The sequence below is a fragment of the Schistocerca piceifrons genome, chromosome 7, assembly GCF_021461385.2.
Source record: "Schistocerca piceifrons isolate TAMUIC-IGC-003096 chromosome 7, iqSchPice1.1, whole genome shotgun sequence".
NCBI classification, from domain to species: domain Eukaryota; kingdom Metazoa; phylum Arthropoda; class Insecta; order Orthoptera; family Acrididae; genus Schistocerca; species Schistocerca piceifrons.
The window spans coordinates 81,643,214-81,662,268 of NC_060144.1; the positions used below are offsets into that span (position 1 = coordinate 81,643,214).

Here is a 19,055-nt window from a genome sequence, read left to right on the forward strand (position 1 = left end):
GTAGATGAGGTTCTGCTTGTCCATGCACCACATATGCCCAGCGGGATCATCAGATTGTAAGGGAAGCCAGGGCAGTTCGTACAGCTACCACAGCACAGATAAGAGGGCTTGTCAGCACAGACATGTCAACACGAACTTTTGTGAACTGGTTCTTTGCAGCAAGACCATGAGCACACACACCTCTAGCCTCTATCTTCCCTCATGCCACAGCATCAACATGCATGGCTCGACTGGTGATGTCAGAGGATCACTAGGAAAATGGAATGGTATGCTGTGGTTTTCAGCAATGAAAATAGATTTGTCTGCACTTAAGTGATGATCATTTGCATGTTCGACGTAGACAAAGTAAGTGCTGTCTTGTAGAGTGCATTCATGCAATACACACTTGGCTCCGCCCCAGGCCTTATGGTATGGGGTGCAATAAGCCACAACTCACTGTTAGAGCAACACATTTGGTGTTTCAGGATAGGATGCTAACCAGCACTTGGTATGTGCAGAATGTTGTTAGACCGGTTCTTTTGCTGTTCTTGCAGCAGGAAGGTGATGTGTTATTCCAACAGCATCATGCTTGCCCACACACTGCTTGTGAAGCACAGTGTGCTCTGCAAGACATGCTGCAACTTCCCTGACCAGCACAGCCTCCAGACATATGTACAATCAAGCATGTGTGGGTTATGATGGGATGAACAGTGACTCGTGACACATCAACCAACAACTTTAACAGAATTACTTAAAGAGCTTGAGCAGACATAGCATAATGTATCCCAGGACAGTATTCACCATCTGTACGATCAACTAGCTGCCTGAGTCGGGCCTACATTGACACCTGTGGAGGCTACGCCATGTACTAATATAGGTGTTTAGGCATGAGTTAATACCTGGTACCTCAGAACTCTGCCACAGAAATATTTAAGCTAAAGGACACAGTGCACTACTGATAACTTACCATTGTCCAAAAATGCAGTTTTTTTCTGAGATACTGGAACATGTGGAACTTGATGAGGTTCAGAATTTATATTTAAATTGGTCATCAACTTAGTTCGCTCAAACTTAGGTAACAACAGGATGATTATTTTATTTATCAATACATTTGTTCAAATACCTTGAATCCGAAACAAGCCTCAAACCCCCTTCACATTTTGTCACAACTATCAAATAATTATAATAATCACTGCTGCTTCCCTCAGCTATGATATACCTTTGCATATTTTGTGATTCCTTTTCAACAGCTGGTGCATTATATGGTTTTATAAAAATACTCGAGAGATTTCAGTCTTAGTACACACTAAGAATTTCTAACACTTCCTTGAATATCACTGAATACATCTCCATAGTCCCAAAACAAATTCTGTAGTTCATTTCTTCATTCATTATTTAATCTATAGTTTCAAATGCTTTCTTCTCAATAGCTTTCATTAACTCTTCCTTTTCAACTTCTAATTCTGAACTATCTTCTACTGTAGGATTTCTATCTTTCATAAATGACAACTTTTTTTTCCCCAAGAATCCTCTTCCCTCCCTTTTGAATTTTATTTGAATTTATTCTCCTTTGTGTCTATTGTGCATTATCTTTTTCTCCTTTGAGTCTAAAACTGCGTTAACTTAATGTAAGAAGCCCATTTCCAAAATAAACTGCATTCTGAAATTACCACATAACTATGGTCAAATTCTACACCTTCAGTTTCAAATGGCATTAATGTTTGCTTTCCTGCCACTAGCATTTCAATGTTCTTCTTATTTTGTCTAATATCATTATTTAGAGCTTCTGGTATTCTTGAAATATGGCTACATAAATTAATTATTGCTTTTGTTTCTCAGCACCCTGTTTCTACTCAGATTTTTTTTTACTTCATCACCTGTTGTTGGATCAATGTCTTCATCTAGTAAATCATTTACAAATTCACTGAATTGTGTAACTTTGCTGTTTTGAATACCATTGTTCCTTATAGCATTTGTCACTTACTTTCATTATCCAGTTAATATTTAACTAGGAATGCTACTATGACTTACACAATTATGATCATTACTGAAGTTACCAAACAACACGGTCAAATCTTCTTTCACTCCTATCTTTGTCTTATATGATTCATAAGTTTCATTATAATTTTCCTTCTGCCAGTCAGGGTAAAGTTTTTTCACAAAATTGCTAATGTTTCCAAATTCAGTCATTAAGTAGACCTGTCCCAGCATTTCTACAAATTTTATACAAAAAACTCTTCTTGCTAATCCTATGCCTTCAAATTAAATACTGATCAGAAAACTTAGTAACATACTTCCTCCCAAAGACTTACATTTACTAAGCTATGAGTGTCAGTTGTCTTTGTACATATGATAGATTCTATCATTTCTTTCTCTTTGTCATTCACATTTTCACTTACATCTGATGATGTAATGAGAAAGATGCTGTCAATGTATTCCAATTAGAAAAAAATTTCTTTTAACTCTGCCAAATAATCTACATCTTCATTCTGATTTATTCAATTACTCTCAATCCCTCCCTCATACAGAAGATAACTTATTACAGCTACTAACTCATATTTCATCTGTCATGCTTTATCACACTGATCATGTTCCACTACCTCCTCACTTTGAGAAAAGATCTCAAAAATGTATATCACCCCAGTCTCTTTATAACTCCTGGATTTTCTGGTCTCTTTATACTTTTCTTCTACATTGATATTCTAAAAGTTTACTGGATCCTCTTCTTGCATTACTACTTTACTTGACTCTTCAATCCAGTTTTGCCACAAGTTACTTCAAAACTCTTGATTTAATTTTATTAATCTAGTGTTTCTATGTTCTTACCCTTCTACTGTTATAGTGACTATTTTGATTTGAATATTTGTCACAGTTAGTGGTCAATGTATTAAAATTATTATTCCTCATTCTCACACTGTGGACCTTCAATGGAGCAACCCTTAGCTTACCTGCTCAGTAATTCTAGCACCTTGACATAAATTCTGAGGTGGATGCTGATTATGCTTCCAGTTTATGTTGCCTCTTTGATTTCGTGTTATATTGTCTCCCTCTGTTATTAGCATAATCTTTTGCTGGACTCCTTTCCTGATTTCTGTAATTATCCCCCTCAATCCTCTCATGGTAGTTACTAGTGCCCGAATTTCCATTCAAACCTTCCTGTGTGAAATGACTTTGTCAAAAACCCTGTATATTTCTTTCAAAAAGCCCTACTGAACTTGTCTACATATTTTTGAAATTATGCAGCTGATTCATCTGGCCCCATACACTAGACCCATACGATACCTTCAGGTAATCTTCTCTTCAATGCATCAGTTTTAGTCAGCTCATCAAAATGCTATATCAACTGGACAGGATTCTGTAATTTGTTTTTACACAATTCTTTCATCACTTTCCATGTCCCTTGTAACTTGATGCGTTGGGGGATTGGCTTTTAATTCTGGCCTGTTCTTATTGTGACCAAAATTTGTTAAGGAAACTCTTTTTCAGATTGTTGATATGTTAAATCTTGTATAAAGTGTAATTTACCCAAAATAGCACATTCCCACCAAAACAGCTTTTCATAGTATAATTTTAGGATTGTCAATAATTTCATAAATGAAATTATCTTAGGGTGTCATAAGAAATCAAAAGGATGCACCTTGCTATCTCCAGGACAACTTTCCACTGGAATGTTGGACAGTACATTACAACCTGTACTTACCAAAAATAAGTAATTAAAAAAGTTAAAATAAAATTGCAGCAACACATTCAGACAAACTATGTAATTGTTTATCAACATTTAGTAAATTATTCTCCAAAATTGGTACTGTTCTTACATTATTATCTTTTTCACAATGACATTTTCAATTCCAATAGCTTTTTCATTTACATTACAAAATTTTGCCTCTCAGCTACTGATAATGTATTCAACTTCATTACACAAATTAAGGTCCACATTTGAAACTTTACCTTGTATTTCAGCTTCCAAATCAGTTCTTGATCAAAAATTTGAACCCTGGATTCTATGTTGGTGACTATAAATTTTTGCAGTTTTTAAATTTACATTTTTAGCTTGATCTCTTCATTCATTTTTTACAGCAGTGATTTGCATACTCAGGTCTTCCATGAATGCCAGAGTTTGATTCCCTATTTCATACCTGATCATGTTTATCAGTTTCTGATAATTTGGTTTCCTAATCCACTTCTTAGAACATGGTTGGTTTCAGAAATTTGTTTATTTCACAAATTTTCTTTGATAATTCACTTTTTATGGCATTACTGTTTTCCAGTCTCAGCTTGGTCATATCCCTTAATTATATTATAACAATAGTTTATTTCATGAACCTGTAGAATTTGCAATGCTCTGATGTAGTCCTAGTCCTTAATGGTTCCCTTCCAGTAAGTCTAGTACTGAACCACTTTTCTCTTCTGCAAATGGCATTTGCAGTGTTTTAATAATAATTGTAATTGTAAAATATTAAGATTCAGTCCAATCAGACAAAAGAACTGTTCAATACTAATTTTTGATTTGAAGTTTTAGATTCCATTTTACTTTTGAAGTACACAGTACATGGAGCTAGGGCAGGGAGTTAGAGCAACTGAAACAAAAGCTAAAAAAGTTGTTGTATAGAAATGCTATTATTCCTGAGAAGAATTTCTGTATATGTGCAGAACTATAGACCTATATCTCTAACGTCTATCAGTTGTAGAATTTTGGAACACATATTATGTTCGAGTATAATGACTTTTCTGGAGACTAGAAATCTACTCTGTAGGAATCAGCATGGGTTTTGAAAAAGTCGATCGTGTGAAACCCAGCTCGCGCTATTCGTCCACAAGACTCAGATGGCCATAGACACGGGTTCCCAGGTAGATGCCGTGTTTCTTGACTTCCGCAAGGTGTTCGATACAGTTCCCCACAGTCGTTTAATGAACAAAGTAAGAGCATATGGATTATCAGACCAATTGTGTGATTGGATTGAAGAGTTCGTAGGTAATAGAATGCAGCATGTCATTCTCAATGGAGAGAAGTCTTCCAAAGTAAGAGTGATTTCAGGTGTGCCGCAGGGGAGTGTCAAAGGACCATTGCTATTCACAATATACATAAATGACCTTGTGGATGACATCGGAAGTTCACTGAGGCTTTTTGCGGATAATGCTGTGGTATATCGAGAGGTTGTAACAATGGAAAATTGTACTGAAATGCTGGAGGATCTGCAGTGAATTGACTCATGGTGCAGGGAATGGCAATTGAATCTCAATGTAGACAAGTGTAATGTCCTGTGAATACATAGAAAGAAAGATCCCTTATCATTTAGCTACAATATAGCAGGTCAGCAACTGGAAGCAGTTAATTCCATTAAATTATCTGGGAGTATGCATTAGGGGTGATTTAAAATGGAATGGTCATATAAAGTTGATCGTCGGTAAAGCAGATGCCAGACTGAGATTCATTGGAAGAATCCTAAGGAAATGCAATCCGAAAACAAAGGAAGTAGGTTACAGTACGCTTGTTCGCCCACTGCTTGAATACTGCTCAGCAGTGTGGGATCCGTACCAGATAAGAGTCGATAGAAGAGATAGAGAAGATTCAACGGAGAGTAACGCGCTTCATTACAGGATCATTTAGTAATCGCGAAAGCGTTACGGAGATGATAGATAAACTCCAGTGGAAGACTCTGCAGGAGAGACGCTCAGTAGCTCAGTACAGGCTTTTGTTGAAGTTTTGAGAACATACCTTCACTGTGGAGTCAAGCAGTATATTGGTCCCTCCTACGTATATCTCGCGAAGAGACTGTGAGGATAAAATCAGAGAGATTAGAGCCCACACAGAGGCATACCGACAATCCTTCTTTCCACGAACAATATGAGACTGGAATAGAAGGGAGAACAGATAGAGGTACTCAAGGTACCCTCTGCCACACACCGTCAGGTGGCTTGCAGAGTATGCGGATGTAGATGTAGATGTAGATGTAGCTTTTGTGGGTGGCAGAATACCACTGTGTGAGGGGTAGGAAGGATAGTGGGTAGGATATTCCTCATTTAAGGGCATGATGAGAGGTAGTTGGCCTCCAATACACCCACTAGTTTCACTTTCTCACCCCCCCCCCCCCCCTCCCCACTCCTCCCACACCCCCACCCATCTATTTCTCTCTATTTTCTGCTGCTCTACTCCTATGCTACCTTGACCCCAACACATCCCTACATGCTGTTACAATCACCACTTTACAGACCCCCACCCTACCCTGTTAACCTCCCTGTCCCTGTTCCTGCCCCTGCCTCCTCTTTACCCTCACCGCCTGGATTGCTTTTCCCACCAGGCGAAGATGCTTGCAGCCCAGCCTTAGCAGCCAGAGACAGTGCCGTGTGTGTGTGTGTGTGTGTGTGTGTGTGTGTGTGTGTGTGTGTGTGTTTGTTTTGTCTGCTGTAGAAAGAGGCCTTTTGGGCAAAAGCTCAATATGTATGGCAGTTTATTTGTTGTGTCTTTCAATAACGATTATATTTCTGGATGTATCAACTTTAAAACTATTTGTCATCATTTTGTGTAAAATTAAATGTGGTCTGCCTGTGCTGACAAATTTTAAATGTGTCACATAGGTGGTTTTATAATGGATTTGTTGTCTTCTTTGGGGTATGATTGTTTTGCATTTTTCCAGTCCAAGAAATCTGGTACTTTCAAATTGATAATAGTTCAGTGTGTAGAGTTCATTTATTCCAGCATCTCTATCTTTAAACACACACACAGACACAGACACACACACACACACACATACACACACACACACACACACACACACACACACACACACACACACCCCAGTGGTTCACAATAATCGTAGGCAATGAATCTATCCACTTAATGACTGACAATGGTAGTGTTTAAATTGACTTTATGTGCTTTTTTACATAGACATTACATAATTTAGTGACAAATTGCAGTAAAGAACTTTATAAAATTTACCTAGCTATGTTTGTTGTTAATTAACTTCAAAATTATTCTCTTCGTAATGAATGAAAGCAACAGTCCACAAAGTATGTCACTTACATAGAAACTGATTTATGTAAGTCATTATTTTTTATAAATGAAATCATCTAACCCCCTTGTGCATCTCTATTAGGGTCTGCACAGGCTATGCCAACCAATGTGCAGTTACCAGTTTTAGCCTGATGTGCTGGGTGTGTTCATTTGTTTGTTTAGAGGGGGAGGTTGACAATGTTTGCCCTCTTTCAGCTGGTTGGCTATGCACTGCAATGGCAGAATCAAGGTTCACACCCTGCAATCTTTCTCAAATGATTTTACAGGAACTATTCAGTAAAAAAATGTCATTTTTGTGTTACTTATAGCTGTATGTCAGTTTCACGATCATTAGTGGTCATAGTTATTGTGATATTTCCACTTAAATAAGACAGAGTGTGAAACTGAAAAAAAAGTTTCAATGAAAAAATGGGGTCACTATGATTTTCCATTTGGTGCATATTACATAATACGTTGCTGCATATGAAATTTTATTTAGACTGGGGTGGAGATCTCTGTCCATTACCAGTCTCAAGAAAACTGATCTGATGTGATACACTCATTTGCAACTGTATGCACCAGCAATAAAGACAGAATGAAATAACCATAACATTTCTCATATTTGATAAAACAATGGAAAATCTTAGATGGAATGTGACAATGCCATATGGTTATTACACTAAACCTCATTATCTAATGTGTTATTCCAATAACTACAAACTTTTTTGATGAAAAAACGTAATTTTTAAGAGCCATCAACAGCTGGTTAAATAATAAATGCTGTGAGTTTTGGAACAGCATAAGTGAAGATATTATACTTTTTTGCAACTAGGGTGTGCTTTTTCATAAGCTATTAACCTTACTTTTCTTCATTTCCTCACTTAGTAAACTTAATAAATCAGTTTCAGAATTCTGGTGCATTTGCATCTGAACAGCGTGTTAGTGATGTGACATTGTGTATTCTCCACTGTGTTTTGCAAAACAAACAAATTTTAACATGGAAACAAGAAAAATGTATGTTTTACTCCAAATTTGCGCCTCATGACGTTTCTCTGATAGTTGCAAATGGTTAACAAGCCAGGTGAAAATGAATTGCTGCTTTTGTTGGATTTTCAGCTGATTTACTAATCAAAGAACAGGCAGCAGTAGATCTTTTTGAATGGTCACTATGCAAGTGTGGTCATGGAGGGGCTCCTTTTAATATTTACAAAAAATATGAGTGTAGGCTTCAGTTTAGACTTCCCTTCGAGTGCTCAGCATTACCCCAACAGTGCCTGCCCACAACCTCCATTACTACTAGCACAGTGTCCCATGAGACCAGCCATTTGTAGATGTTAGGTAGTTGTCATGCTGTGGTTGATATTGCTTTATGAAATAACTTCTAACACTAGTCTAGAGTGAATCATTTCTCTGTAATGAGAGGTAATAAATCACAATGCACCATGCTTCAAAATTGTGTTCTAAAAGAACTGTGGTCATTTCTGGTGCTTCAGCAATTGGTACACCCGAGATGACAGTGTAGTGGATGAGGAAGCCAATGTACAATACTGTCACTTTATTCTCACTTGTCAGGTTGGAAAAATTTTCATTTTGGTGAAATGGAGCAACTGCTGGCAGAATAACTATCAGGCTTCCTAGGGGCTATCTTAGAGACATGCTTCCATTGTTGACATTTCCTGCAGTGGCTTACATAATGTCTGACAGATCAGCAGACAACTGCTCAAGGTTTTGAATCTACCAAAGGTCACTGCAAATCCAAGATGACCTGATGTAGGAGCATCTTGAAAATGCTTTATTATGGCTGACCACAAGTGGGCTGGGGTGATGAGGAACCATTTCCAACCCATTAGGCCATAATGCAATGTATGCAATGTTCCAGTTATTAATCTGAATTCTTGTTTGATGGCTTCTTCATTTTCTAATGCCTCCATGGCCTTTAGCAATGCTGGATAGTCCCTTTCTTCTGATACAGTTTCCATTAGTGCAGCAGTGGCTGGGATATCATCAGCACTACAAAATTGACCCAATAGATATCACAAAATGTTGACGGCAGTTGACAATATTCTACTTTGAAGCTATATTTCTGAAACTTAAATGCATGTCTTGCAAACTATCTCAATTGATCCTTCAGTCTTGTCTGCCAACAACTGCAAGACCTTCTTTTCTTAGGTCTGGGGATTACTATGAAGTTATAAGCATGACAGCTTAAACCTCCAATCACTTGCCCCAGTAACCCACAATATATTGCTACTAAGAGGGGATCAATTCTGTCATAGTCTGTACAGAATCATATAGGTATATGATCAGATCCAGTTGCCTTTCTGCTATTAAATGATTTTAGTTGATTTTCTGTTGTGTGACATTTCACCTCAATACTACTGGCTGGTAACATGCAGGTCACCAGTTTAATTCTTGCCTACTGCATTTATGTATCATTTAATATTTATTATTTCTGAAGATTCTGGGACTTAGGTATTCCTGGAATACCAGAATGTGTTAGAACATTCTACATATTTATACCTAGGAGAACATACTGTTGAGGCAATCAGTTGAGCTCTGTATGCTCAATAAATTTGCTTTCCAGGTGGTGTTGGTCTTGATGTTGAATCTTCTCTTGTAACTGGAACTAGATTCTGGATTCTGTGTGACAGTTTGGAGGAGACTGGATGATTTAGACACCTACATGGAAGTGACAAAAGTCATGGGATACCAACATCCACAAATACAGATGATGGTAGTTTGTGTACACAAAGTAAAAAAGGACAGTGCATTTTTGGATCAATCATTTGCACTCACATGATTCTTGTGAAAAGGTGTACAGTGTGATTATGGACACACAACAGAAATTAAGACGATGAACGTGGAATGATAGTTGGAACTAGATGCGTGGGACTTTCCATTTCGGAAATCATTAGGGAATTCAACATTTTGATATCCACAATGTCAAGAATGTGCCAAGAATACCAAATTTCATGCATTACCTCTCACCATGGACAACACAGTGGTGGGGAGCCTTCACTAAATGACGAAGAGCAGGGGCATTTGCACAGAGTTATCAGTGCTAGCAGACAAGCAGCACTGTGTGAAACAACCACTGAAGTCAATGTGGGACATACAATGAACATCTGCACTAGGATGGTGTGGCAAAATTTGGTGTTAATGGGCTATCACAGCAGATGGCTGATGTGAGTGCCTTTGCTAACAGCATGACATCACCTGCAGTGCCTGTCCTGGGCTTTTAACCATATTTTCTGAGTCCTAGATGGCTGGAAAACAGTGGCCTGGCCAGATGAGTCCTGATTTCAGTTGATAAGAGCTGATGGTATAGTTCAAGCATGGCACAGACCTCATGAAGGCATGGACCCACATTATCAACACTGTGCAAGCTAGTGGTGGCTCCGTAATGGTGTGGACTGTATTTACATGGAATGGAATGAGTCCTCTGGGTTCTCTTGACTGGGAATGGTTATGTTTGGCTACTTGGAGATCATTAACATCCATTAACAGAGCTCATGTTTCCCAACAACGATGGAATCTTTATGCTTGATGATGTGCCATGTCACTGGACATGAGATTGGTTTGAAGAACATTCTAGACAATTAGAATGAATGATTTAACCATCCAGATTGCCTGACATGTATCCCATCAAAAATTTACGGGACATGATCAAGCTGTCAGTTTGTGGTCAAAATCCTGCTGCAGCAACACTTTCACATTTATGGATGGCTATAAAGGCAGTGTGGCTCAGTATTTCTGTAGAGGACTTCCAACGACTTGCTAAATCCATGCCACATTGAGTTGTTGCACTACTCCAAGCCAAAGGAGATTTGACATGATATTAGGATGTACCCCATTACTTTTGTCACCTCAGCGTATATTATCATGACTCCAATAAGGAAACACAATACCCATAGCCACCCAAGTGCAAGCAGTGCTTTCCTCCTGTGGTCTGCATTGTGGAGGTACCAACCATTTGTTCGATGATCTTGGTACTGATGAACTTTAGTCATGTTGGAATGGAAGACAGCTGTCTTCCTCAAGCACATAATGAGAAACATATGTATAAGGCCCAAGTGCAACAGTTTCCAGTTTTTGAGATTACTTTTGTCACAATAAGATTGAGTGTGCTGAGAGAGAATTGAAATATTATAAAAGAAAACAATTACTTGCTTTTTTTGCTTTTGAAAGTTGCAATGTAGAGTCAGATATCTTAGATAGCCAACAGTGTGACTGTTTTCTTAAATATAATATTGGTCTTCCCATTTTTTAGGCTGAGTGCTCATTTTTTTTAACATTTTTGCGACATGACTGTAAAAAAGTGCATCCCAAAAAACCAAAGAACTTCATATATATGTGAAGCACATTGAACATAGAGTTTCATTTTTTTTGGATGTGTTATATATCTTAATCTTAATACTTGTTACAACATTTTATTTTATGGATGTAGACATTAGTTAGAATGTGTTATTCTTGTGCACAGACAGAGATAGGTGGTAGCTTTATGTATTAAGACAATCTTAATCCATCTTTCAGTTGCTACTCTGATGCCTTCTTCCGCTGTGCATATGGTGCCTGTGTTGATGTGAATGCAGCTTGTGATGGTACCATCCAGTGTGAAGGTGATGGCTCAGATGAAGCCCCTGAGCTGTGTGGAACATCTCCAGCCCCCAAGTGCACACTTCCACTCAAACACAAAAATGGTGGCTACAAAGTGCTTGGCTGTTACTCCCAATTTTGTGGGTTTGCACCAGGAGCACAAGTACCTTCTGGCACACAGCTGGAATTCTTCTGTGATGAAGGATATCATATAAGTGGGCCCAATGATTCCTATTGCCTCGATGAGGCCTTTACTCCGCCACCACCAGTTTGTGAGAAGAATGGGGAATATTCTACCTCCAGCACATTAAATTATGGTATCGTCTAATATGTCATTTAAGTTGTGTAATAGCTTATCTGGCTTTTTAGATAATATGAAATTACTACAAATTATGTACAACAATATCAGCATTATAAGGAAAAGATAAATTGTTATTTACCATGAAGATGACAATTAAGTTGCTGGCACGAGTGACAAAAACACATTTATACATTACCTTTTGACCATGGGCTTCATCAAAAAAGGAAACACACATTCATTCACACAAGCAAACACACCTTACACACACATGACTGCCATCTCCAGCAGCTTGGAGTAGAATGGCATTCCGGTCTGAGCTGCTGGAGATGACGGTCGTGTGTGCATGAGGAGTGTATGCTTGTGTGAATGAATGTGTGTGTATGTTTTCTTTTCTGATGAAGGCTGTTGCCAAAAGCTAATGAGTAAATGTCTTTTTGTTGTTCATGTTTGCAACTTAATGTATCATTACCATAAGTAGCAATTTATGTTTCTCGTATATTGTTGATATTCCAACCTATAAATTGTGTGTTACTTAAGTCTAATACAAACTTCAGTTACTGTTTCAACTCAAGTGTCCTCCTTTGGTATGTGATATGCTTAATATCAAGTGCTACTCAAGCAGTGGGCAGAAGATTCCATGCAATACAGCCCTGCATGTGGACTGCAAAGTATGAATTGCATGTAAACCATATTGCATTAAGACAGCTAGTCACTTATAATTGCAAGCATATTATTCTCTAATTATGATTTAAAAAATTCTGGTAGGTCAGCTTTTTTATTTGTTACAATTCAGCAAATAGCCATCATTAAGTTATTGGTAATACATGACACATAATTTTGATAGAATATTTCTAACATTACAGATTAATATTAATCAAGAAACATTATCATAAAATTTATATATAAAAACAAAGATGAGGTGACTTACCGAACGAAAGTGCTGGCTGGTCGATAGACACACAAACAAACACAAACATACACACAAAATTCTAGCTTTCGCAACCAACGGTTGCCTCATCAGGAAAGAGGGAAGGAGAGGGAAAGATGAAAGGATGTGGGTTTTAAGGGAGAGGGTAAGGAGTCATTCCAATCCCGGGAGCGGAAAGACTTACCTTACGGGGAAAAAAGGACAGGTATGCACTCGCACACACACACACATATCCATCCACACAAGCAGACATATTTAAATATGTCTGCTTGTGTCTGTATGTGTGGATGGATATGTGTGTGTGTGTGCGTGAGTGTATATCTGTCCTTTTTTCCCCCTAAGGTAAGTCTTTCCGCTCCCGGGATTGGAATGACTCCTTACCCTCTCCCTTAAAACCCACATCCTTTCATCTTTCCCTCTTCTTCCCTCTTTCCTGATGAGGCAACCGTTGGTTGTGAAAGCTAGAATTTTGTGTGTATGTTTGTGTTTGTTTGTGTGTCTATCGACCCGCCAGCGCTTTCGTTCGGTAAGTCACCTCATCTTTGTTTTTATATATAATTTTTTTATGTATAATTTTTCCCACGTGGAATGTTTCCCTCTATTATATTGACATTATTATAAAATTTGTTACATATGTCATATGGGTTCGACATCCATACATTATCATGGTTCTGTCACTGTTTCTTTGTTCTAATTATGCTTCATTAGTGTTCTTGGAGTAATAACAGTTTGTTATACTAGACATAACTTATGATCTGATATAAGGACAGTCTGAAAATTATACCATATGATGAGTCATATCTAGTATAAAAAACTGTTATTACTCCAAGAACACTAATGGAGTGTAACTAAAACTAAGAGACAGAGACAGAACTATGATAGCATATGGATGTTAAACCAACCTCTCATACATAACAAATTTCGTAATAATGTTTCTAATTAATATTTACCTATAATATTAGAAATAATGTACTTCCAGATAACCTGACAATGGCTATTTGCTGAAGAAGGCTTATTGTAATGAATAAAATGATCCAATTTAGCAGTATTTTTGGGATCATAATTACATAATGTTCTTAAAAGACATATACAACGCAGCAAACCAAAAGACTGCATAGTATTTCTGTATAACTAAAAAAACAGTGACAAATGAAATTCTGCCTGAAGCTGGAGGCAAGCTTAAAATTTAATTATAAGCCCTGTGAGGGGGAGGAAAGGTCAAGTCGTTAATGCAAGTTAGCCTTCAGGTACTCATCAACAAAATAAAAAGGATGTTTCATTGGTAAATTGTTAAGTTTCTTCCTGAAGCTATTGCTTTCTTGTGATTGATGGGCATAGTTTATTGAGAACCAGGCTGCCCATATGGTAAAGGATCCAGATTTTCTCTGAGAAAAGAAACTGTCTCTACAACATAAACACAAGTGATTGGAAATATATTTGTTTCTGTTACTAGTTCAGTTTTTAGCCATAAATCTGTAGGAGTTCCATATAGGCAGAATGGTTTAAGGATGGGTAGAAGAGCATATGAACTGTCTTGTTTTTCTTTAACAGTTTTTCGTTCTAGTGGAGCCATGAAAGGAGTTCTTCAATTGTGTTATTTATTTTGAACTTCAATTTCAAAGCTGAGTCCAGCTGGAAGATCAAGTTTGTGCCATCTGCAAACAATATAGGAGATGTATTAAGGAGATTTAGAGAGGAAGGCCATTGATAAAGAGTAGGAAGGGAAGAGGGCTCAGTACCCAGCCATGAGGGGCTCCACAACTTATCAGGGCCTTGTCGGAATAATTTTTTTTGTAGATTCAAGGCTTGTAATTTCTACCATTTTTTTTTTTTTTGGTTGGTGATATAGGATTTAAACCAATTATTCGCTCTACCTCTGATGGCATCTTATTCTAATGAAGAGTACATCATTAACAGTTGCCTTTCCTAAATCCAAATTAATGTTAGGTCAACCGTTCTATTTTTTCTAGAAACGTTGTAATTATACTGCATATGACTTCCTCAAACATCTTGGATATAGCTGGAAGTATGGGAATAGGACAATAATAGTTTACATCATGACTGTCCCCCTTTTTGAAGATTGCGATTACGTTCAAGGTGTTTAGTACTTTTGGGAAACATCCTCTGCTTAGTGAGCTATTGATTGCATTCCATAGCCAGACACATTCTTTAATAAATAATTTTTATTTATTTATTTATCATCCCAATGGTCACATTTGTGATACAGAATTTGTCAGGATACATTTCAACAACTATATATCTTTACAAAAATTTTTTCTATACTGAATTCATATGAATCTATCTTATGTTTAATACAATATACAACTAATAAGTGTTTTTATAACATAATTTCTTATATGCTTGATAGACCTATTCCTTGAAGTTGTGATTTAATTTGTCACATTTATGATATCATATATTCTTATACAGTTAAGCAGAGTTATTCACTTATACTGTAGTGACATCTGTTTAGCATATGGTTCTTAATCTTCTTATGTGCTTGACAGACATATTCATTGATGTAATTTCATTTCTCACATTAATTTAAACATATATTCTTATACAGTTGCGCATAGATAATCACTTATGCTGTAATAACATTTGTCAGGCATGTGGTTCTTTATATTCTAATACAGTTGAGCATAGAAATTCACTTACACTGTAATAACATTTGTCAAGCACGTGATTCTTTATAACAGTTTTAAATTTATCCTCATTTCCCAGCTCTTTGATATGTTTTGGAAGTGCATTAAAAAGTTTGATGCCTTGATTACATACATGTTTCTGACTTCGGGTCCTTGTTACAGCTTGTTTTAACTCCACATTAAAATTATTATTTCCAGACTCTCATGATGTTTAGTACCTAGTGTTCAGTTACTGGAATCAGAAAAATTGACCTGTCTGATGTTGGGAATATAGGGTTGCATGACTCTAATGGCGTAGTGATTCCTGACACTAGATTATTGACAGTCTTTCAAAAAGTAAGGCAAAATGTCCACTAATCAGGTTTACATGAGAGATTTTTGTTTCGTTTACCTGGAGGTATTCAGGTGAGACCTGTTTGGCTTTGGTTTGTATGGTACCATTGACAATGTCCAAAAATGCTTTACTCATGTTACCTGAGTTTACAGTAAACTGATTAGAGACCAGTTTTGCAATACTTATGACCTTCTTGAGGATTTTTACACCTATTAAAGTGTCTTTGGAAGTTTGGATCACTGTTTGTCTTACTTTCTACATAAAGTGTTTTCCTGGCTGCACAGGGATAATTATTCACTCAGTGACTGTATTGTATTTATTACTCCTGTTGTCTACCAAAACATCTTTTGCATAAGATATAGGACAAGTCAAGTGTAAGTACACATCTGAAAGTGACTTCTAGGCATACTTATTTAATGTTACAATAAAATACTTTATGCATTAAGTATTTAAATAGCCACTTCATACATCTAAATATTCTTCAATGGAGTAAACACAGTGATACTGTAAATATGACTTCAGAAGTTTTCCAGAGGTTTTGACCTCAGTGCGAGCTTTTAGGTTTTTGGGAAGTTTGTTATAAAGTTTAATCCCCGTATGGAAAGTACCTTTTTGGCACACAGATGTTTTAATTTGGGTGACATGTAATTTTTTTTCTAGTAAAAGGTGATTCATTATTTGTAGCCAATGCTTTTTGAAGATTTTTCTATATGTCTTTTCAGGGTAAAGACAATCTTGAAATAATGGTACAGTTTATTAACAAACATTTTTCTTTTCTTTTTAGTGTCATCCTCAAGATATTTCCCCAATTCGCATGCTTTAGCCAGTGCTTAATTAACGTTAAACTGTTAGTATCTGCAATAGAGGACCTCTATATGGTGCATGACCTCCCTTAACTTTTAGAGTGGCTTGAAATGTGCTGGAAACACTTTCAGTGAGATGCCTGAATATCTATGTTAGAATGGCAGCCCATTCTTCAATAGCTGCAATCAGAGAGAATAATGATATTGGACACTGGGATCTGGAGAGAAGTTGACATTGTAACTCATCCCAGAGATGTTCCATTGGATTCAGGTTGGGACTCAAGACAAGCTAGTCTGTTTCAGGAAAGTTATTGGCAACAATCCATTGCCTCACAGGTGGTGATTTATGAAGGGAGCACTGCCATGCTGATACAATCAATCACTGTCTCCAAATTTTTTACAACCTCTATCAGTATGTGAGGTCTGGCTTTAGCTGTGCTTTTTCCTTCACTTTTCCCCACTTCACAGTCTTATTACCAGCAGCCAACTTGGGCAGCTTTAGAATGATTGGAATGTCCCAAATGGCTTTGTTGCTCAGGTGACATCCAATGAGTAGCCCACATTCAAAGTCACCTAGCTCTCCTGGCCAACCCAGCCTGCTGCTATTGCTTCTATACTGACAATGTAACACTCATCCTTCTCCCCCCCCCCCCACCCCCCGCCCCCCCCCCCAATCCACCACCCGCATCTATTTATTTATCCTTGTGAGTCCATCTCTTGAGACATTCATTGGTCATTTCCACTGCACGTAGGGATGTTCAGACACTTCTGATGAGATAGTATATCCACAGCATCCTTTCACATTGCATATCATATAATAATAGGGCCTTCAGTGACCTTATCCATGCTACACTCGCTTGCTAGTTCCAAAGAAAAGTCTTCATTGTGGCAATACAGCTCTTATGAAGCCCCTGAACTTTGTAGGGTATCTCTAGCTTCCAAGTGAACACTTGCACTGAAGTATGAAAATGGTGGCTACAGAGTGATTGGTTGTGACTTTGAAGCATGCAGTCTTAGCCCAGGAACACAAGTATCTTTTGACACTCAGTTGGAATTTTTCTGTGTGAAAATGACAGTAGTGAAACAGTACTAAACATTTGCAGACCAAGATTCACCACAACAGTTCCAACAAATCTGTGATTGCATCTAAATATCAGCTTGAAATATTCAGTCTCATCTTCCCTGATGGCCATAGGATAGCAAAGGGTGTCCTTGTTTTGTTCAGCCAATGTTAATCATTTTCTTCTGTCAGGAGTATTGCCATCTTCCTGAAAGCTGGCAGATGTCCACTATCTGCACTCGCCCAGTACTGCATGTATTTCCAGTATAAAAGACTTAGTGAAGGTTTGTGAGAGCAGTAAGAGACCAAAGGACACAATCTGTCTGGTTCATCCACTAAGTTTTCTCTGACCTGAGGTAATATGCCAACAGCTGCCCTACTTATGACACAATTGCTTTAATGTTTAAGAAACTGAATTTTAATTCATTCTTTCTTCTTATTTGTGTTACTGGTTCCATTCCAGTTACTTTGTTTCACCAACTAGTAAATGAATAATCCTCTTCTATCTCAACTATTCTTTTTCATCAATTATAGTGAAAGAGTCTTTTCTTCACATACAGTGAGCTAGATTGTATGTGATATTTTCCATTACATCATCATTTATGAGAAGAGTATTGAAGCAAACACAAGTGTTTGTAGATAAGAAGCAAGATGGAGAGGAAAGAAAAGCAGAGAAGCAAGTACACACTAACAAATGTGCTAGAGCTCAACTACAGAGAAGACTACAAGAAAATGACAAAAATTTACCAATACAGCAGAAGAAGGGAGAATGATGAAAATCTCAGAAGAGTCAGAGAAAATAGGGGAAAGAAGAGAGAGATTTTGAGGAAACGCAGAAATCCCAATCAGTAAAGGGTCCGGTGGCTGGATCAGTAATATTCCAGGCTAACAACCTAGTGTTATTTTGAGAATTCAAGAATGACCTTAGATTTACTACTATCTATAATTTACAATTTCATATCACAAAACGGGAAGTTCGCACAATGGATGCACTACCCTAGGTGGTAACTCTGTTGAGGAATCCACAATTACGTCCTGTAATGCATTGGGACCTATGGCTCTGGGAAGTCCCAACATTTGAGGTGATGAAGAGATGGACTATAGTGAAAAGCCTTCTAAGAAAAAGTTCAAAATGAAGTACTGCTTTGGAACATTAAATGTAATATTTCTAAAGAAGAACCATAGGCAAATCTTAGCAGTGCAACAAATGAGAATCTTAGATGAGAATGTAGTTGAACACAACATTATAAAATCTGTAATGGGAAACCAGCAGTAAGAATAATGGAAAACATGCCAATGTTTGGAACAGCATTTTATGTAAGAAAAAAATAGTAGATAGTATGAGAATGTACATCAGAATTAGGCCCATCCAGTACCTCACAGAGGAAAGAGAATATAGCATACTCAGTTGTTAA

General features: G+C 37.3%; 1 protein-coding gene across 1 annotated transcript in view; it reads left to right on the forward strand.

Annotated features, from left to right (window-relative positions):
* Nucleotides 1–11,897, forward strand: part of LOC124805449 (modular serine protease-like) — a 61,371-nt gene extending 49,474 nt beyond the window's left edge. The window contains exon 4 of the mRNA XM_047266010.1: nt 11,507–11,897. Within this exon, the coding sequence (XP_047121966.1) occupies nt 11,507–11,897 (391 nt within the window). The remainder of the gene's footprint in view (nt 1–11,506) is intronic.
* The last annotated feature ends 7,158 nt before the right edge of the window (nt 11,898–19,055 follow it).